This window comes from Schistocerca serialis, chromosome 11 (genome assembly GCF_023864345.2).
Source record: "Schistocerca serialis cubense isolate TAMUIC-IGC-003099 chromosome 11, iqSchSeri2.2, whole genome shotgun sequence".
Lineage (NCBI taxonomy): Eukaryota > Metazoa > Arthropoda > Insecta > Orthoptera > Acrididae > Schistocerca > Schistocerca serialis.
The window spans coordinates 173,443,482-173,466,135 of NC_064648.1; the positions used below are offsets into that span (position 1 = coordinate 173,443,482).

Consider the following 22,654-nt stretch of genomic DNA (forward strand, 5'->3'; position numbering starts at 1 on the left):
CCCGTAGATTAGAACTGGTTTAATGATTGTATTATATAACTTTATTTTAGTTTTCCTAGTCAGCAGTTTGTACCCTAAGAGATTTTGTATTCCATAATAGGCTCAGTTAGCATTTTGCAGTCTCACTTTTATTTCTATTTCTCTCTGATTTTGTTCATCTATGACTGATCCCAGAAATCTGAACTGTTCAACATGCTCGAATTTGCGTTCACCAACTATTAGATGTGATTGGTTATCCCATTGACCTCTACATCTTTGAACTATTGTGTATTTCATTTTCTCGTCATTTACTTTCAGGCCAAGTCTTGACACTACTGTTGCAAGCTCCACAAATGATTGCCTAATCTCTGTTTCACTGTTTCCAATGAGCAATACGTCATCTGCGTATGCTAACACATTAATTTTGCTTTCTTGGAGGATCCCAGCAGGTACCAGTTTGAGTTGCCTCTCAACTCCTTTCTGAAGCTATATTGAAGAGAAGGGGGGACAAAGGATCTCCTTGTCTTAACCCAGTTTTATTTTTAAAACGATTAGACTTTAATCTATTTAGTAAAACCCTGCTTATATTTTCATCAATGCATACTTTGCAGAGATTTATCAATTTAATTGGGAAACCAAATTCAGTCATTACATTCCACAAGTTTTGTCTATGGATGGAGTCATAAGCTTTCATGAAATTGATGAACAGATAATGTGTGTTTTGTTTATATTCCCAAACTTTTTCATTGATTGATTTGATTGCAAATATGTTGTCAGTGGTGGATATGTTTTTGCAGAAGCCATTTTGATAATCCCCAATTATATTTTTTGCATATGGTTTTAAGTGGCATAGCAATAAACAAGAAAGATCTTATAACCTGTATTGACTAATGATATTCCTCTATAGCTTCTGAGATCTTCCCTGTCACCTTTTTTACGTATAGGGACTATTAATGATTCTCTCCACTCTGTTGGAATGTTCTCTGTTTCTCAGATTATCTGTATAAGATGAAATAAAGGTCTCTGCAATGCTCCATATTTAAGTATCTCAGCTGGGATGCTGTCACTGCCAGTTGCTTTACCATTTTTGAGGTGTTTGATACACTCTACCACCTCCTCATATGTCGGTTCTGGAATTTCCTCACAGTTGTGACTGTTGCTGGAACTAGTAATTGGTGCTTCTGGTCCAGAACAAATCAGTAGGTTGTCAAAATACTCCTTGCTTGTCACTAAAATTTTTCTTGGTTCAATCATCATACTGCCACTTAAATCCTTCATCACCTTGGTTTTGTAATTAAAACCTTTTCTAATTTTGTTGATTGTGCCATAATTTTCCGGGTGTTGTTATTTTGATGATATTCATACATAGATTCAATCTGTTGTTTTAGGAATTGTTTCTTTGTCCTCCAGTTAATTGTGTTTGCCTGCCTTTGAGCCTGCTGATAAGCAAGTTCTGTTCCAGGATTCTTATTCGTTTGCAACCATTTTTTCCATAATTTCATAACCTTGTTTTCAGCTTCTTCACACTCTTCATCAAACCATTTCTTCCTGCCTTTCTTAGTTCTCTGCAGGTTATTATTTGCAGCTGTAAGGATGACTTCTTTTACATCGTTGCAGTATTCATCGCTGGCCATTTCAAGGCTTTCTTCCATATTACTTAAGGCCTCAAACCGGTTTGAAACTTCAACTTTGTACCCAGAGGCAGTGGAGGGACAAAACTTCATGGGCTGTGAGGGTGTATGATGTCATTCCAGCAGTTACAAAATCAAGTTGAATGTACAAAGTACTTTCCAGTTTGAGCCTACTTATCACTTTGACATTGTACCATCTCTGGCCTGATTCAACTGGAAAGGGTACCATAAAGTTGTCATATCTTCTCTTGAAGCAACCTAGACTGCAAATGTTATAGTGGATCCTTTACATTCTAGATAATGGTACTGGGACAGCGTAGACATCCAAGCTGGTTCCTCACATCAGTTCTAGCTGGCCGCAGGTGTACCTGGACGTCACACAGTGTTCATAGAAATACGTGTCCCGGGTGGACAAGAATTGTTCTGTTGAAAAAATAACACTGTGATCCTGCAGCTGGAGAGGATTCAGTAGTGGTGGAACTACTGAAACTGGCAAACAGTGCAACTCTAGATGTACTAGTCCAACTTTTTGAGGAGATCTGGAGAACTGGGATGATACCAACTGAATGGCAGCCAGCTTTAATCCATCCTCTGCACAAAAAAGGCGATAAAAATAATGTCGGTAACTATAGGGGCATCTCATTAGTATCTGTTCCATATAAGATTCTCTCCTAAGCGATACAGAACAGAATAGAAGGTCATCTTGACCAACTGATTGGGGAATATCCAGCTGGTTTCCGAAAGGGCCGTTCTTGCCCAGAACACATCTTTAACCTGAAGGACATCATCAGGTACAAAAAAAATGGAGGAAATAACTACGTGGTCGTGTTTGTTGATTTTCAGAAGGCATACGACTATCGAATATTTTGGAAGAGTTTGGTGTGGATGATACATTGAGAAAGCTGATCAAACAAACTCTCACTAACACAGTGTCAAAAATAAAATTTATGGGTGAGATATCAGAACTTTACAATCACAACGGGCATAATACAAGGAGATGGACTATCCCTATATTTTTTCAACTGCGTCTCAGAAAAGGTCATTCGAGAGTGGAGAAAGTTGTTAACCCGAGAGGAAACAAATGAAGAGTGGTTCAGACGTGATCCTAAGAACAAAGTGGTGTATATTGACTGCTTGGCCTTCGCGAGTGACCTGGCCGTTTTTGCTAACAACATAGAGTCAGCAATCGACAAGATCAATAGGCTGTCAGAAATTGCTCAAAAAGTTGGACTCCAGATCTCTATTCAAAAGAAAAAATATGTGACAAACATCTGTGATGGACCTGAATGGACGATCACCAATCTGGGAAAAATCGGAGAGTTAAGAATTTCATGTATCTCGGTGAAGTCATCCAGGAGAATGGATTAAAAGAAGAAGAAGTGATTAGTGTCAGGATGAGAAAGTTAGACCGAGCATACCAACTGACAAAGAATACCTATAACAGAAAGTCTACTAGTGTAGGGGCCAAGTTCCGACATTATAATACAATTGTAAAACCTGAGGGTTTATATGTGTCCAAAACTTTGACTCTTAATAGAAAAGGTCAAGCCGAGCAGCTGGAAAAGTGAGAGGGTAGGATATTAAGGAAAATCCTAGGTAGTGGGTCGATCGATGGACAATGGCCAATGAGAGCAAATGAGGACTTGTACGGCAAGACAGAACCTGTCACAGCATCCATTAAGAAAAGACGGTTGTCGTTTTACGTTCATCTCGTGAGGACGGATGGTGACAAAAAAAAAGAATATGGAGTTTCATCCAATCTGAGAAAACGAGGCCAAGATGGTTCGAAGAATGTGAAAAAGATCTTAGGCAGACTGGCTTTTCAGAGAGAGAAATTCCTGACAGGAACAAATTTAGAAGATTGGTGAACAACTACCAAGGTTTTAAAATGGCATCAACATCCAAAAGACGGAGAGGACCATTATCTGAAGAGCACAAACAGGCACTTCTTGGTGGGCTCAGGAGATACAGAGCTGGAACAAGAACAAGACCTAGACACCAAAATGAATAACATGGAATTGGTTGTTACCACACAGTCCTTAGGGGCTCAACTGGTGGGCGGGACTGTGATCCTGCCACACGAGAGGTAACACGTGTGGATGTGGGACGTCCAGGATGTACCTTTGTGCCGTCAGAGTTTTCTCAGTCACTACCAGTCGTGAGCTGAAGCTGTACTCGACGAGTCCCCAAACCGCGACACGGGGAGTAATGCTGTTGTGCCTCTCCAAAGCACTGTAAGAAATGGACCCCTCCCCAGGTCACAGTCATGTTTGCCGACAATGGTTGTCTGGGATAGTGTGGAACTATGATTCATCAGCAGTCCGTGCTTCCTGCTCACAGCATCACTCCAAATGTGACCATCTGTGTTGTAGTGTTAATTGCAGCCTACATGTGGAACAGTAGTTCTCTAGGCGGGGTGCTGCTAGTCTCCAACCGATGCTGTGTGATGTCACAGAATGTTGCAGGGAGTTTATTACCTGTTCTCGGACGGCAGCCACAGGTGTGACGGGGTTCGATGTACTCGGTGCGCAGCACAGTAATATTCCCTTGTGGTCATTAAATATAGTTAACTAGAACCGTGGTGACAAGTATGTCTGCCCCCACATTTCCATTGAGTCCAATACCAGGCCACCATCGCATTGGAATGCCTCACAAATCTGCATATTACATGATTTGCCTCCCATCCAGCTGCAGACCCACAATAAGGCCCCTTCCGAACTGTGTGAGGTGCTGTTAATGCTGTCTCCCATGTGTACATGGCATCTAGTAGTAGTAGTAGTAGTAGTAGTAGTAGTAGTAGCTTTATTCATCCACAGATCTCTTTTTACAAGGATATAGGACATGTCAAAATATTTACAAGTTTATACAGATATATTTACAAGTTTAGATTAATTTTAAATAAGCTAATTCGTATACACATATATTTACAGATCTCTAGTTAGAGACAATCATTAGATTTACTCCTGGTATAGAATACCTTTTTTTTTTTTTTACAAATAACTTATTAAGTGATGTAATGCCAACACACACACACACACACACACACACACACACTGGTGATCTCTGGGCCATTTTCTGTACCACAACTTCCCATTTGCTATCCTGAAAAACTGAGTCAGCATCCCTCCATAATGAGTGAGATGTTGAGCTCAGAAAGAGAAAGAGGAAGAGGTGTTAGTATTGTGTTAAGCATAGCTTGTGGGTAAGTATTTCTACAAAGGAAAAAAACATAAAGTGAAGGTGTTATGTGGAATGTTGGATGTTTTATAATCATTATTAATATTATTATTTATTTGTATAACATTTTTTAATCAAACCCCTACTCTGTTTTATCTAAGAAATCCTTCAATGTATAAAATGTATTGCATAAGCAGTACTTTTAGCTGTCTTTTTAAATAAGTGTATTTTTGCAATTTCTTTAATCTCTTTTGGTAAGTTATTGTACAGTTTTGTTCCTTGGTAGAAAATGCTGTTTTGAGTTTTATGTTTATTTTTTCGTGGTAAATAGGTATTGAATAGGATTGGGGAGAAGAGAAGTTTGTGGCACAACTTGACTAGAAGAAGGGATCGGTTGGTAGGACATGTTTTGAGGCATCAAGGGATCACAAATTTAGCATTGGAGGGCAGCGTGGAGGGTAAAAATCGTAGAGGGAGACCAAGAGATGAATACACTAAGCAGATTCAGAAGGATGTAGGTTGCAGTAGGTACTGGGAGATGAAGAAGCTTGCACAGGATAGAGTAGCATGGAGAGCTGCATCAAACCAGTCTCAGGACTGAAGACCACAACAACAACAAATGTAAGTTGAGTGTAACTCTTGTTCCATGGTCACGGACAGAGCTGTTTGTGCAGTAATTACCTATGTTATTTTTTATGCGTACAAGTGACTGGTAAATGTATTCACATGGAACAGTTAAAATCCCCAGTGTTTTGAACAGATCTTTACAATGAGCTCGACTAGTATTTTTGGTTATTATTCTTATGGCTCTTTTCTGGAGTTTGAAAATTGTATTCATACTTTGTGTGTTTGTTCCCCAAAAAAGAATGCCATAACTAAGAATTGAGTGTACATATGAATAATATGTAACTAAAAGACACTGCATGTTACTGATGACATTCTGTTTGCAAGTACCTTTGTGTGTTCACCCGACTTCAACTGAGAATCAATATTCATTCCTAGAAATTTTGCATTTATTACACAGTCTATAGAGGTGCCATCTACATTTAATTTAACATTGTCATTTTCCCCCTCAAACTGAAATTCATGACATTAGTTTTCTTTATGTTCAATGTCACTCTATTGCTTATTGACCAATCGTAAACTTCCTTGAGAGTTACATTTGCTTTCTTGGCAAGGAGTTCTCTTGTTTTCTCAGTGACTATAATATTGCTGTCATCTGCGAAGAGAATTTTTTCACCACGAGTAACACTACTCGGAAAGTCATTGATTTATATCAGGAACAGTATTGGTCCTAATGTGCTACCTTGTGGAACCCCTATGTTAGTGTATTTTGATTCTGGTAAGTGTTTTACTAAACGATTAGATCTATTTGTAGCATGTGTTATCTCTACTCTTTGTACCTTATTTGTTAGGTATGACTGAAACACTCATTAGCTACCCCTCTTATTCCTAATGCTTCTAATTTATTTAATAGAATCTTGTGGTTGACTGTATCAGACACCTTAGAAAGATATGCCTGTGGCACTCTCATCTTTATCTCCATATACTTCGCACTGATTAATCAACATATGAATCTGTTGACACCCCTTTTATACCCTACCTTCCCGGGTAACAACATTAAACATGAACAACACGAATACAATCTAATGGCCAATCTACCAGTCGCAGAGAATTGTAAGTGTAATCATTTACATGTCCATCAATGGTGTTCAAATGGCTCTGAGCACTATGGGACTTAACATCTGAGGTCATCAGTCCCCTAGAACTTAGAACTACTTAAACCTAACTAACCTAAGGACATCACACACATCCATGCCCGAGGCAGGATTCGAGCCTGCGACCGTAACGGTCACGCGGTTCCAGACTGGAGAACCTAGAACCGCACGGTCACACCATCAATGGTGTATTCTTGTATGAAATTACAGTGAATCTGATCGGGTCTTCTGGGTGCTTCATATTTTATGTTGGACAGTGTAATTAGAAAGGAATGGCTCACATATTATACTGCTCCTTTTTTCTACCCTTCTGCTATATAATTTAACAACATGCAATGTTATTAGACATTCTTCTGAATGGCTTGTCTTTTCTTTGATTGTTCCCTACATATCGATATATTTCTTTCTCATTTAGTTTCTGAGCTCATACAAAAGGAATTCCTGTTATTACTCCTATCCCCAAGAAACATAGTTAAAGAAAAAAAAATCCATATCTGTAACTAAATGCTGCTCACCACTTAAAGGACACATTAAATTATAGACACAGTGAAAAGACTGCTAAACTTTTAGCTTTTGGGGAAAAAAAGTCCTTTAGGAGCATAAACACACACACACACACACACACACACACACACACACACACACACACACAAAGAACAATGTGACAGTAGGTGTGTGTGTGTGTGTGTGTGTGTTTTTTTGTCCTTTTATTTTTATTTTTTTTAAAGAAGAAGATGGAAGACTTTTTTGCCCAAAAGCTTGAAGTTAGCAATCTTTTCATTATATCTGTCTGTGACTTAACATTTCCTCTGTGTGGTTCGTAGCAATCTATCTTTTTCATATTGTTGTTATTCCATCCTGGACTTTCTGTTGTTTCATATCCATGTCTGAGCAATGCCTTAGCTCGTCAAAGCATTTCTTCCTTTAACATCTGTAAGTCAACAGTCTACTTACAACAAAATCATTTATAATAATTTCAACATGAGCAGTCAGTTTAAAGAAATAAATATAAAAACAAAAATATTTATATATGATGCAGCAAATGTCATTACTAATGGTGAATTATTTTAAGGGGGGGGTGGGGGGTTAATATGTAACTTGAATGGTGTTTATAATTCTGGTGATTTTTTTAAAATTAATAATATTTTTACAAATCATTTCATCTGTCAAGGTACACTGATTTTTTGTCGCTTTTATTGTGTTACTATTTCTTTCAGGTTGAGCCATGGAAGATATAGACGAGAAAGAATCTTCTGCCCCTTCCGAGTTATCCTCAGATGGTGAAGATAGTGTTTCGTCGGACACTTCTTTGAGTGTTGGTGAACGTGATATCTACACTGATGATGATAGTAATGATGATGGTGATGATGATGATGACTTGAGAGGGGTGGAAGCTGCTGCTGAAGTAACAGCAGAAGAACAAGATAAAGCAGATGAGGTGAAGTTTTATATTTTGGTAGTGGTGTCTGTAAGAGAAATATTAATTTGTTTGCTATCTTCATTAAAGTCCAGCATTTGCAAAGTCAAGTAAAAGTATTTTTCATTGGGGACATGTTGAAAATGTGTGCCCCGACCGGTACTCGAACCTGGGATCTCCTGCATTACATGGCAGATGCTCTATCCATCTGAGTCAACGAGGGCACAGAGGATAGTGCGACTGCAGGGACTTATCTCTTGCATGTTCCCCGTGAGACCCACATTCCCAACATGTCCACACTGCTGCATTTGTAGTGCGAACGCACACGCTATGCCTGAACTCGTACGGGACTTGGTAGATTAATCTTCCACGAGAAATTAGTATGATGGGCAAACATCTATTAGGCGCACTACAAATGTAGTGGTGTGGACATGTTGGGAATGTAGGTCTCGCGGGGAGCGTCCCTGCAGGCGCACTATCCTCTGTGCCCTCTGTGGCTCAGATGGATAGAACATCTGCCATCTAAGCAGGAGATCCCAGGTTCGAGTCCCGGTCGGGGCCCACATCTTCAACATTTCCCCAATGAAATACATCAATGCCTGTTTGCAGCTAGGGTGTCCATTTAATTATCATTTCATTGCTAGCAAAGCTGCATGGTCATAAACGGTAACTGTTCTTTCGGGAACAGATACTACCATCATATATAGTTAAAAGTATTTTTTATTATTATGTTTGGGGGAACCAAGTTTTAATAGATGATTTGTGACTTAGTATTATATGGTTTCAAAAATATGATTTTATTGTTTTTCTTTTTTTTGTGTCATGAAAAGTTGCTTTCTGTGACATTTAAAAGGCGAAAGATGGTGTCATAAACATCATTGAAAAACTACTTTAAAACAAATACAAATGGATTCAGTCTGTTTGAAAGCTCATATCTGTGCCCATCTGTAAAATCAAAATCTGCTGTCAAATAAGATTTAGTGCCCCGCTGATCTGCCCCATGCGTTGTAACATGTTAGGATCCTTCCTGGTGTGCTTTCCACAAGGTACCGTAGTCAAGATGTTGGTGCTCAAGCTTAGCCCACCCACTCTTTGAAAATCACCCTCCTGAGGTTATCTGATGGGTGAGAAGGGTTCATGCAACTATGCGTTACAATGTTGAATTGATCACAAGCACAGTTAATTTGGTTCATGTCAGCAGATACTGCAGGCCATTCCATTCAGCTGATTTTTACCTCCTGGAACATGGTTGAGAGGTGACTGACATCCCACAACATGATTTACTCAAACCCCTGCTGAACCCATGGGACTGGATGTTAGAGAATGCTTTGGTATCTATCTGCTCGTACATTCTTATACATTGATCATCAGGGGTCACACGCTGCACTCATCCGGGAAGAGGAACCGACGCCATCGATCCAGGTTCCATCCCACATGTTCCGTAGCCCATCTTCTTCCCACACCACAGCGTTACAGGGTTAACGTGTTGGACACTTAGACACCAAATTGATTCCGTGTTTACCATCTGTGTTGACACAAACCTTCCATTTGCTCAGATGTACCGTGTGGTTATAATTAAACTGATGGTGTTCTGAGTTCTGCAGTGTGGGAAGTATATATCTCACGGCACTGAAACATTATAGATACACTCTAAGGGAAATAAAATTGTGCACCATGAAGAATTATTCAAATAGGATGGAGATTGGTAGTGGTGACGCACGTGTACCGACGAACAAATGATTGCATTTTCAGAAAAAACTTGAGGATTTTTTCAAGAGAAAGAGTTTCACAAAGTGATCAAGTCAGTAACATGGTCCACCTCTGGACCTTATGCAAGCAGTTATTCAGCTTTGCATTGACTGACAGAGTTGTTGTATGTCCTCCTGAGGGATATGGTGCCAAATTCTGTCAAATTGTTGCACTGAATTGTCAAAATCCTTAGCTGGCTCTAGAACTATGCCCATAATGCTCCAAAAATTCTCAATTGGGGAGAGATCTGGTGACGTTGTCAACCAAGGTAGGATTTGGCAACCACAAAGACTAGCAGTAGAAACTCTCACCATGTGTGGCTGGGCATTATCTTTCTACGAGGGTCACTCCAAAAGAAATGCACACTATTTTTGTAAAAATACAGTTTTCATTCTGCACGTGTGAAAGTTTTACAGTGTGTAGATACATCCTTCCCGCTTGTTTTCAAACTTAGTTCGACCTGTTCCCGTGAGTGGCGCCGTCACAGCATGTCCTCGAGATGGCTACTACACTTGACATTCGTCAGAAGCAATGTGCTGTCATAGAATTCCTGTGCTGTGAAAACGAGACGGTGGGAAATGTCCACAAGAGGTTGAAAAAGGTGTACGGAGATGCTGCTGTCGATCGCAGTACAGTTAGTTGGTGGGCAAGCAGGTTACGTGACGAAAGCGGGCACGGCAGTATTGAGGATTGTCCTCGTAGTGGCAGGCCTCGTACTGCACACACTCCAGACAATGCGCAGAGAGTTAACGAATTGGTGACTGCTGACAGACGCATCACAGTGAACGAATTGTCACGCTACGTTGGGATAGGGGAAGGAAGTGTTTGCAGAATACTGAAAGTGTTGGCGTTAAAAAAGGTTCGTGCCAGGTGGGTTCCCAGGATGTTGACAGTGGCTCACAAAGAAACGAGAAAAACGGTATGCAGTGAACTTTTGGAACAGTATGAGAATGGTGGAGATGAATTTCTTGGAAGAATTGTGACAGGTGATGAAACACGGCTCCATCATTTTTCACCAGAGACGAAGAGGCAACCAAATGAGTGGCATCGTGCAAATTCACCCAAGAAAAAAAATTGAAAACCACACCTTCTGCTGGAAAAGTTAAGGCTACGGGGTTTTTCGATTCCGTAGGACTCTTGCTTGTGGACATCGTGCCAAGTGGAACCACCATAAATTCTGATGCATATGCGACGACACTGAAGAAACTTCGAGCTCGACTTAGTCGTGTTCGACCACATTGGCAAAAGCAGGATGTTTTGCTGTTGCACGGCAATGCACAGCCACATGTCAGTCAAAAAATGATGGAAGCGATCACAAAACTCGGACGGAGAACACTGAAACACCCGCCTTACAGTCCTGACGTGGCTCTGTGTGACTATCATCTTGGGAAACTGGAAGACTCTCTTCGTGAAACAAGGTTTGAAGATGACGACTCCCTTGTGCACGCTGCCAAACAGTGGCTCCAACAGGTCGGTCCAGAATTTTACCGTTCGTGTATACAGGCGCTGGTTCCAAGATGGCGTAAGGCAGCTGAGAGGGATCGATATTATGTGGAGAAATGAAAAAATATTGTTCCTAAGGGATGTATCTACACACTGTAAAACTTTCAAACGCGTAGAATAAAAGATAGATTTAAAAAAAAAATTGTGTGCATTTCTTTTGGAGTGACCCTCGTAACATGTAAGCCTAGAATGGCTTACTATGGAGGGCAACAAAACGGGCCATAGAATATTGTCGAGGGCTGTATCTGGACTCTGTGCTGTGAGAGTGCCACGGGTAACAACTAAAGAGGTCTCGCTATAAAATAAAATGTCACCCCAGACCCTCAGTCCTGGTTGTTGGGCTGTATGATGGGCAACAATATCCCACTGCATGTGTTGGTTTCCCACTGCTGTCCGGGGCACCTCCAAATACTTCTTCACCGATTGTCGGGGCTCAGTTTGAGGTAGGACTCATTACTGAGACAATTCTACTCCAGTCGATGAGATTCCAGACCAAACGTGCCTGACACCACTACAGACAGGCGTGGTGATATACAGAGGTCAATGGTAGCTGCCACGAGAGGTGCTGCGAGCTCAACTCCCTTTCTGTGGTCCGCCTACTAATGGTCCTTGTGGTCACTGAAGCATCAGTTGGACATCGGATCGACAATGATGATGACGGTGATGTCCATTGTAATTATCCGGGCTGTTATGCCGTGGTCGGTTGATGAATTCTGTGTCAATTCCCAACGTTTTGTCTCCGACTGCGGGATACATCTTTGAGGGGGTCCGTAGCTCGATGGAAGGTCCAACACACCCACTGGCTCGCTACTGACTGCCGCTAAATTCCATGTCCGGGGCGTGACGTCACGTGTTTTGGAAACGTCAGTGCAATTGGCCGCTGTCCGTCGCCGTCGATCGCCGTTGCCATCACCCAGTGGTGGACGAGTGGTACACGTCTTCTTCAACACCGGCATCCGTATACCGCTTAATTTCACACCCTCCTCCTTTCGGTTGAAATTATTTGGGTGTTTAGCGATATTGATTGCCTCCCTGTAGAGCCTTTCGTAATATCCGCTTGTGGCCGCTAGTACTTGCGTCTCCTCGAGACGAATATTGTGGTTCCCTGGCTGGAAAGCGTGCTCCGCAACAGCTGATCGTTCCGTTTCTCCTCTTCTGCAATTTCCCTTGTGCTCTTCCAAACGTTTAGAAACCGTTATTTTAGTGGTACCCACATAAACATCACCACAGCTGCATGGGATCCTATACACTCCAGCTTTTTCCAATGGTTTGCGAGCGTCCTTGGCAGGCTTAAGGTATTCCTGTATCTTCCTGGTGGGCTTGTAAATTATGGTAATATTCCGCTTCGTCAAGATCCTCCCTATTCTTTCCGTTACATTTTTAACAAACGGCAGGAAAACCTTAGATTTTGTAGTAGCCTGTACGTCAGTATGATTTCTGCGTGGCTGCCTCAACGCACGTTTTATTTCGGCGGACGAATATCCGTGATGATGATGATGATGATGATGATGGCTCCAGGTCTCTGAGTGCCTCTCTGACAATTGCTCGGTTCTCACATTGTATTGTAGGTCGACTGCTTTATTCGTGACACTGTGTTTGGCCACGGTTCAACCATTCCTGTCAACGTCGTCGAATAGTGGCGTCACTCGTATTCAATTGTCGAGTGATTCACCAATTACTCTGGCAGGCTTCGAGTCCAACTATGTGTCCTCTGTCAAATCTGCTTATATCGATCTCGTGCGTGTCCGTGAGGCATATTACTGTCCAACCGAGTCAATGGAATGAAACGTGCTGGTATTGACATGTCCCCTGTTTACTTTGCTTGCCAGCTGTGCAGTGAAATTACACATTCATTTATTGGCCACCAAACTTTACAATTTCAATTTTGTGTTTTCTGTTGATACCTGCAAGAATATCAGTTTGTCATAACTCCGTTCTGGTACCTCTTTTATTCCCCCCCTCCCATCACCTCCCCTTAGTGTGTATGTTAATTACCAGTGCACTTGTGGAGTATGCCAACAAAAATTATAATTCCACTTTCTGTGACCAAGTGAAAATATGGCTCTGTTAGCAGTCACAATGTGAAATGTTTCCTATTTTGATGTCAGTATGCTGTGTGTCACTTTTGACGTATGTGTGTGTGGTTTTTTTTTTGTTTTGAAGTGACTGTTGGTGTAAAGGGTAAACAAAGTTGAAGTTTTCTGTACATAACCCAATGGCTATTGAGAAGAAAGACCACGCAGTGGCGGTAAAGTTGTTTTGTCAGAACGGCAGCAATAGGAATGCTACATTGCGGGAATGTCGCCGACAGAGACAGCTGCAAAGAGGCCCCGTGTCAATAAATGGGTTAAAGAATATGATAAAGAAATTTGAAGGAATAGGTGAATTAGGTGGTGCAGCAGGGAGTGTGAGGCGACTCATTCCCTTGACAGTTATTGATGAACTCGCTGTAGCTATAGCCGACTGCGCAGCACACACCTGAGATTCTGCAGCCAGTGCTCGAGCTGTGTTACGGGAATTCTCTCTCCCCCGGTCAACAGCTCTAAAGACTTTGTGGTGCATTTCACACTGATATCTCCACAAGATTCAGAAAGTGCTCCAAATGAAACACCACGATAGGCTACAATGCACTTTGACCTTCGTTTTTTGGTGTGCACGGAAATGGATGAAATGTGGCCAGGGAATATTCTTTGGATAGATGAGCACATTTTGCTCTGCATGGTGCTGTGAAGGCACATATCAGTCACATGTGGGGTTCTGCTCCATCATATGTTGTGCAGGGACATCCGCTGCATTCCGCTTGTGTGACTGTGTGGCTTGGTTTCAGAAGCTGCTTCATTCTCAATCTGCTTTTCTTCAAGGAGAAGACACCTTGCAGGCTTATATGACGTGCAGTGACATCTGCACGTTATAAGAACCTCGTTGTGCAACATGTGATTCCAGCTTTGCAAGAACACAACTGTCTCCTCACCACTATTTTCATGCAAGATGGAGTGACACCAGGTGTCACTTGCCAGGTGTAAGATTTCTTTGGCAAACCTTCAGTAACAACCACATCATCACTAGGCAATTTCGAGATGTGTGGCGTTCTCCTGATCTAACTCTGGTTGTGGGGATATTTGAAATGTTGTGTCTATCAGGGCTGTATCCATCTTCTTTAGAATTCAAAAACACTATATACATAGTGTTAGACGTTTTTAGTTGTTTTGTCAAAAATGTAAGCAATTAGTTGTTATCTTGTTCCTTCAACAACTATTAACAACTTCTGTAAAGACAAGCCCGATACAAATGATAATGCAAAATTAAACAGTGCAAATGGTATGTGAACTGACAGTAAAAAAAAATTATAACACGGAAGTTTCTCTAGATGTTCCAAGTACCAGTAGTTGCAGATATACTTATCGTGTCAATTGTAGTAAGAAGGAAAGTTAAAAAGATCACAATAAAAAAGTAAGTACTGTAAAAGTAGGCCTAAGTATTGTAGCAAAATCAAATAATAATATTGTGAAACACCAAAGTTTAGCATAAATCAGGCTTTTAATTATAACAATTTGTCGGAGGGGGGGGGGGGGGGGGGGAGGGGCCTCAGACACCCAGCACCTCTGCCCCCCCCCCCCCCCCCCCAAAATCAGCACCCTGCTTCTTCTCAAGCTTGGCATTTGTGCTTACACCATGAATCTATGAATCTGATCCAGGAGGACAAAGTTGATGTATTGGCTTGTCATGTGTTGACTGTTTCTGGAAGAAGGTGGTAGCCCATACCCCCTACTTCATTCTAAACAAATCATGAGTGTTATTTCTAATGGACATTCCACAGTATTGTTGTTTGTCAATAATTTTGTTTGTTAGCCTCCCCTTTACAGTTTTACCATCGGTAAGATTCTACATGAAACCCTGTTTATACTATGAAAAACCTTGATACTGTTTTCAGAGTTGCTACCAATTGAAACAGCATAATTTCACCTTTGTAATAGTGGAATCCACAGCCTTCTATATAAAGGGCTGCCAGTTTTATTTGACCTTTAAGCAATGCATATAAAATGTTTTTAACATCTTAAACAGGCAGAGTGTGGGGTGACAACTAACTAATTTTCTGTGATAAATGATTTATATACCATGCCAGTCAGAAAACTGCAAATTTTACAATGGCATAAAAATTTTACACTTTTATTTTTTCTGTTCTAAGTCATCAGTTACTTGAACCAGCCAGTTACTGGAGCTCAGACCCATATCTAAATGTAAATGCAATATCCAATATTATGCCACTTACTCTTGAATTATTATAAAAAATCCGTGTTCATTTTTCTTTATTTTTATGCCAAAGAAATTGTCAGGGGTCCCCATTGTTATATTAGATTCACATTGTGAAGTGTCGAGAAAAACTGGAATTTCTTTTTGTCATTGCCAACAATTAGACCATCAACATAAGTTGCTGCATAAAATCTATTTTCATTGTATTTACAACAAAACAAAAAAGGATCTGCAGCAATATTTTGAAATTCTGCTTTTTTCATGACTCCCATAAAATATTTTATCCAGCAGTGTTGTTCTCGTTTCAATCCACAGAAACTCTGTTTCAGGAGACAAACTGTATGTGTATTATCTTCGAAGCCTTCTGATTCTTCCATATACACTTCATCTCGGAGTATTCCATTCGAAAAGGCCATCTTCACGCCATATCGTTTCAACACCATCTTCTTTGAAGCAGCTACCACCAAGAAAACTTGAATGGTGTCATAATGTGCAGCAAGACTTTATGCATCTTCTCAGTCAATTCCTTCTTGCTGAATATACCCTTTAGCAGCTAATAAGGCTTTGAAGCGAGTGCTTCCACCAGCTGCAAATTTTTGACATAGGACCCAGCAATTTTGTGATACTTGGGCATTCGTGGGATATTCAACTGATACCAATGTACTGTTTTTCTTTAGGTCTTCTATTTTTTCAGGAAAGCTTGCATCCATCTTTCCTTTTCATTTGACTGCAATACACCACAAAAACAGTTTGGATCTTTACGTTCACCAGCACTAACTTTTGTTATCATCAATAACTCGCCACTTTCTATCCAGGCTGGTTTTCTTTATTGTCTTCTGTTCTCCAATTTATCTTCATCAGAATACCCAGAGTCACCACCATTCAGGAATTGCATTGAATCTGTTATTTTCATCTGATGCTTTACTTCCTCCAGATTGAAATGCGTTAAATTTGTCTTCACTTTGTCTTCGTCTAGAATCAGACTGGAAGAAATGAAAAAAATTAATATGATCTCTACGGAAACTACAAACTATTTCTGGTTTGAATTTTATATCATGGCTCGAGACCACTTTTGTTTTGGAAGGAACCTGAGACTTTGTCAGTGACATACCCAGCAAGCTGTCCAAAATTTCCTTTTCATCAAACTGTGAATGAAGATGTTTGTTTATATGAACATAGCAACTTGTACCAAAAATTGTGAGGTGGTAAAGTTTTCCTACTGGTTGATTATACCACAGATCATATGGAAATTTGTATGGATCCTAAGACCTTCCAGTCTGATTTAAACTATGGACTGCTGTATTGCAAGCTTCTGTCCATAATCTTCTTGTTAGTTTTCTTGCATTCAGCATCAAATTTGCAGCTTCAACAGTTACTTTATTTTTACATTTGGCCACAACATTTTATTCAAGAGTATGGTATGGAGGAATCAGTAATTCTGTTCCCTTATCTATGAGAAATTGCTTAACTCTGTTGTTAAATTGTTTCATTCCATCACATCTAAACTGTTTAACAGCATGTCTTTCGGTTTGAGCTTCACTTAAAACAAACATAATATTGAGCCCCTCCAAATGACTGTGTACTCATTGGCCTGTTGATATCTGTGGAAATTAATTCTCCAGTAACTGTCGAGCAATTCACTCATTGTGTGAATGGTAGTCTGTGAATCTTTCCTAATGCACAATCATCACAAAATTAATCCGTACTACTTTCTATATTGGTGTTCAGTCCCTTCAAGATGTTCTTGACATGCTGTTTATTTTGATGACCGAGTCTTTAATGGTACATTTGTAATGTTTCAGAAGATGTCACTAAGTTTACTTGATTTCTGTATTCTGATCTAACAACATGCATGTCCAACACGTACAGCTCATTTGCCGCACAGCCCATCATGACGATATCGCCGCTGGCTTTTTCCTGAACCGTAACACTTTTACAGTCAAAAGTTATATTGTAGCCATTACATGTGGTGTGGCTGTTCTGTTGGAGAACAAATGAGCATTTACATCAGACACATCCAAAACATTTTCCATTCTAGCACTGTATCATTCATTGTTTCGTCTTATTTCGATATAGACTGTTCCTTGACCAAATTGACGCATACTGTTTATTCATATAATAGAGGGAAACATTCCACGTGGGAAAAATATATCTAAAAACAAAGATGATGTAAATTACCAAATAAAGTGCTGGCATGTTGATAGACATACAAACAAACACAAACATACACACAAAATTCAAGCTTTCGCAACCAGCAGTTGCTTCATCAGGAAAGTGGGAAGGAGAGGGAACGACGAAAGGATGTGGGTTTTAAGGGAGAGGGTAAGGAGTCATTCCAATCCCGGGAGCAGAAAGACTTACCTTGGGGGAAAAAATGACAGGTATACACTCGCGCGCGCGTGCACACACACACACACACACACACACACACACACACACAAGCAGACACGAAGGCAGGCTTGAGCCTGTGTAGAGAAATGGTTTGCGGGTGATCTTTTATCATAATGTCAAACGTCGTCTCGCCCCTCTGGAGTACTTCGAAGAGGCTGAGGTAAAGGGGTTGTGAGAGTTGTCTGACAGTCGTCCCTGAGCAAGACGTGTGAGCAAGTGCTGAGTGCGGTCGGCACGTTAATGTCAGATTGGGAATGGCTGACAGGTGGGTGTAGCCAGATGTTTCTGAAGTGTGCACGCATCCTTCCAAATAAGGCCTGGGAAGGAGGGGTTGGTTGGTTTTGGGGAAGGAGACCAGACAGCGTGGTCATCGGTCTCATCGGATTAGGGAAGGATGGGGAAGGAAGTCGGCCGTGCCCTTTCAGAGGAACCATCCCGGCATTTGCCTGGAGTGATTTAGGGAAATCACGGAAAACCTAAATCAGGATGGCCGGACGCGGGATTGAACCGTCGTCCTCCCGAATGCAAGGGAAGGAGGGGAACTCGGACCAGAGACAATTGTGGCACCTTGACTGCAGTTTTAAGGGTGTGGTGCCATCGTTCCACCAGTCCGTTGCTTTGCGGGTGGTAGGCTGTTGTACGAATCTTTTTAATACTGCAAAGATTACAGAGACTGTAAGAAGTGCAGATTCGAACTGTCGACCCTGGTCAGTTGTGATGGTGCACGGGTAGCCGAACCTAGTGATCCAAGAGGTAATCCAAGAAGAAACGAATCTTTTGGCCACAGTTTCTGCGGTGATGTTGGGTAAGGGGACAGCTTCGACCCAATGAGACATTTGGTCTGTAGTGGACAGGATATACCTGTGGCCCTCCGACGGAGGCAGGGGACCGATAAAGTCAATATGTACACGACAGAAACGTCCCTTGGGATGTCAAACTTGCCGGGTGGTGGAGGTGTGACATCCTATTTTGTTTCGTTGACTGGAAATGCAGCTGCATGCCCATGTTTGACAGATCCGTTTCACATATTTCCGCACAAAACCCTGGGTGAAGAGGTGGGTGGTGGCTCGGACGCCGGGGAGGGCGAGATTACGCGAGGCGTCGAAAACCTGTCGGCGCAGCGTGGGCGGCAGCAAAGGCCACAGAATTCCCACAGAAAAGTCGCACCACACTTAGTCCGAAATGCCAGGGAACTTAGACTCGGTAAACACGAGCGAAGACTGCGGGTCTGTGAGCAAACCCCGAGTGTCCTCGACCAAAGCCCGTAGCGGGGCGAGGTCGGATAAATCGACGATACTCGAAACGGCATTGATCGGCGAGAGGAAATCGGTGGGGATGTTCTCCGTGCCTTTGATGTAGTGTACACCTGTAGTAAATTGAGAGACCAGGTAAAGTGGCGGAAGCGTCGGGGAGGGGAGGATCCTCTGGCGGGTTGCAGAAGGCGTCTGCCAGCGGTTTGTGATCAGTAAGAATGAATAAAGGACGGCCCTCGATGTCAGTGCAGAAATGTTTGATGGCCTCGTACACTGCCAGAAGCTCTCCATCAAAAGCAGAATATTTCCTCTGTGCTGTAGACAGTTTTTTGGAGAAGAAATGAAGTGGTGAAACTGTGTCACCTTTGCTCTGTCGTAATACTGCCCCGACCGCGACGTCGCTGGCGTCCGTAGTGATGAACAAATCGGCAGACGTATCAGGGTGGGCGAGTACGACTTCGTGAGATAAAGCTGTTTTAAGAGCCCTAAAGCCTCTAGCACACCTTCAGCCCGACGGACTGGTTTAACACCCGAAGTTTGTTTGCCGGAGAGCGAGTCCGTCAGCGGAGCCTGCACGGTGGCGGCAGAAAGTAGGTGACGGCGGTAGTAATTTATAGTACCTAGGAAACGACTGAATTCTTTGTACGTAGCTGGGGGTGGCAATGACGCGGTAGCCTGCATGCGGGATTTGGGAGTCTGTATTCCGTCTGCCAAGACAGTGTAACCGAAAAATGTCACAGAGGACTAATGCAATTGGAATTTTTCTATGTTGACCTCAACACCGTTTGATGCCAAAGTCTGGGGGACCTGGGATAATTGATCTTCATGGTCTTCAGTCGATTTGCTGAAAATGAGTAGGTCATCCAGGTGTGCGAAGCACAACTCGAATCGTCGTAATATTGAGTCAGTGACACGTTGCCAAGTTTGTGCCGCAATCTTTAAACTGAATGGTACGAAGTTGTACTGGAACAAACCGAGCAGTGGGATGATCACACTCTTTGGAATGTCTTCCGGTGCTACGGGAATCTGGTGATAAGGACGTTTGCAGTCAATCTCACTGAAAATTGTGGCACCCAATAACATATGAGTGAAATTGTTTATGTTTGGCACGGGGTAATTGTCCGTGAATGTGCGAGCATTTAAATGTCTGTAATCTCCACACATTCAAAAAGAACCATCGTGCTTGGTGATGAGGTGATTTGGTGAAGACCAATTGCTATCTGATGGCTGTAGGATGCCTGCCTCCAGAAGTTCGTTATTTTGCTGCCGGACCGCGCACAACTTAATGGGGTTGAGGTGACTAACCTTGTGTCTAATAGGAGGGCCGGCAGTGGTAATTATCTCGTGTGTCGTTCCGTCAGTGACAAAAGAGACTGAGAACTGCACACGAGGCTGAGTAACGTTCTGATATTGGAGTTTTGGGACGAGTGGGGTGCGATGAATCGTAGTCGTCAGCACGAGTGGGAAAGGGCAACACGAAATTCACGTGCCTATTATGCGAGCGCTGTGTGCACTTGTTTGTAGAGATCGGCTGCGCGTGCAGTGCGGAGCGGAGTGGGGCAAGCAGTGACTGTTGTTAAAGTTGCCTCGGGCAGCTGGCGCGGGCGAGAGAGCCGCTGGCGTCGCGCGAGGGACGGCGATGGCCGCCGAGTTGCTTGGCTGCCGCGTGGGAGAGGGGGAATGTTTATCAACAAACAGGACGACTGCCTGCGTACAGTGTGTAAACTTTTAGATGGCAGACCTCTCCCTAGTCCTGAATCGGTAGAAGTCGGTAAACGTTGGGAGGCTTCGGTAGGCACGCAGTTTCGACTGCTGTCAACATTACGTAGCTGACTGTGTTGTACAAGGTAGCCATTGTCGTCTGCTTCGTTATTGTTTTGCACTGTACTGTTCTGCGTGTTTTTATTGTGCAGTTGGGCTAAACATTATCAAAATGAGTGAAGAGGCAGTTGCTGGCGCATCTCGGGAGTCGCCAACAACCTCTACTGGTAGGCCCACGGTTAGCAGGAAACCAGTATTACGTAGCAATGCTCGCAAAATTATATTGCGTGTGATTGAATGCTGTGAAAGGGAAAGGGAGCAGAAAAAATTGCTTCACCCCATTTACAAATCTTCAGAGCTGCTACATAAACAGGACAAAGCATGCGTAGCATTGGAAGATTCAAACAGTTTTCCAAGAATCATCCTGCCGTATCACCACAAACGCCTGACAAGAAAAGGTGAGTTTCCATTTCAGATATTTTGTTCGCGATCACTTTGAAGGAGCCCCCTATTTCATACTTCATTTTTCCTTACTACCGTATTGCAATCGGATGAATGGTGTGTGTGTGTGTGTGTGTGTGTGTGTGTGTGTGTGTGGAGCCATTCCAATCCCGGGAGCGGAAAGACTTACCTTAGGGGGAAAAAAAGGACAGGTATACACTCGCACACACACACATATCCATCCACACATATACAGACACAAGCAGACTAAAAACATGGGCTGAGGCCAAGAACGTTACCTTGCTAACACCCAAACACCGACTGCAGGAACTAAGTGACGCAAAGTCCTGCGGGGAACTTCACAGGCACTCGTCACCTCGGCCGATTATATTTATATTTTTTTGTTTTAATGTACATGACGATTTCAGTTTCGTTTACGAACAACATTTAAAGCGAGTTTTACTTCCAAGCCTTTCGTCAGCTTTCGTGTAAGCATGACGCGCAATTTGTAGTGCCAGCACTGCAACTGGTAGGCGTGCCTAGCCGCCCCCCCCCCCCCCCCTCCCCAACGGCTCCTCACCCCTCGCCAGCCAAAGGTTGCTTCCTCCTCTCCCCGCACTCCCCTCACATCTCTGCCATCTTACAGTTAACACACTGTAGTGGGTGTGGTCGTGCTGCAGGAGTGACTGTTATTAGAGACACTGTTTGAAACACGAGGCACTGCACGTAGTGAGCACTCGGGTGGTGCAGAGATCACTGAATGCGAATCGTCACACGCAATGAATGTTTTTGAACTAACCTGATGAGTGTTCGAACTGATGCTCGGCGATGAAGTTCGATCCGGTGAAGCAACTGCAGACTGCAGTTTCAACAGCGAGGTGCGGGCCGCAATGAGCTCGTTGTAGGTGTGAGCAATGTGTTGTTTCAACTCGTCATTCTCCCAGAGCAGATACACTGCTGAGCCGTATTCTGAAAGTAGGTTAGTGACGCACGTCACAGTCTTGCCCGTGAGGGCAGAACACTCGCGAACTAAATTCCGTGTTGCGGAATGAGGAGAATGGTTGCCGGAGCGTGGTATCTGAGTGATAGGCGGTTGGTGTAACGCTGAACACTGGACTACGTTCGGGGAGAGCTTGTAATGGGACAAAAAATCCGTACCGAGAATTGGTTCGGCGATGTAGGAGGTCCACGGGAAACGCAAAGAAGGGGATAGGTGCACTGTGACTTTCACAGAACTGACAGTTTGTAATGTTGATGTGTTGACAGCTCCTAGGAGAGACTTCGTCGGTGAAAAGTCGTTAGGAGCCTACGATCGAGGTACGATAGACACGTCAGCGCCAGTGCCAATTAGGTAGACAGACTGCGATGAAATGTCTGTCACGT

The 22,654-nt window shown here is 42.6% G+C and overlaps 1 protein-coding gene across 4 annotated transcripts in view; it reads left to right on the top strand.

Annotated features, from left to right (window-relative positions):
- The window catches only part of LOC126427234 (probable ATP-dependent RNA helicase DDX60), a 147,991-nt gene that overhangs the window by 37,658 nt on the left and 87,679 nt on the right, over window positions 1-22,654 (top strand). For all 4 annotated transcript variants that reach the window (XR_007576601.1, XM_050089473.1, XM_050089475.1 and 1 more), the window contains exon 3: window positions 7,723-7,943. Coding sequence is in view for 3 of the 4 variants with exons in the window: in XM_050089473.1 (XP_049945430.1) it covers window positions 7,731-7,943 (213 nt within the window). In the remaining variant the exon portion in view is untranslated. The remainder of the gene's footprint in view (window positions 1-7,722; window positions 7,944-22,654) is intronic.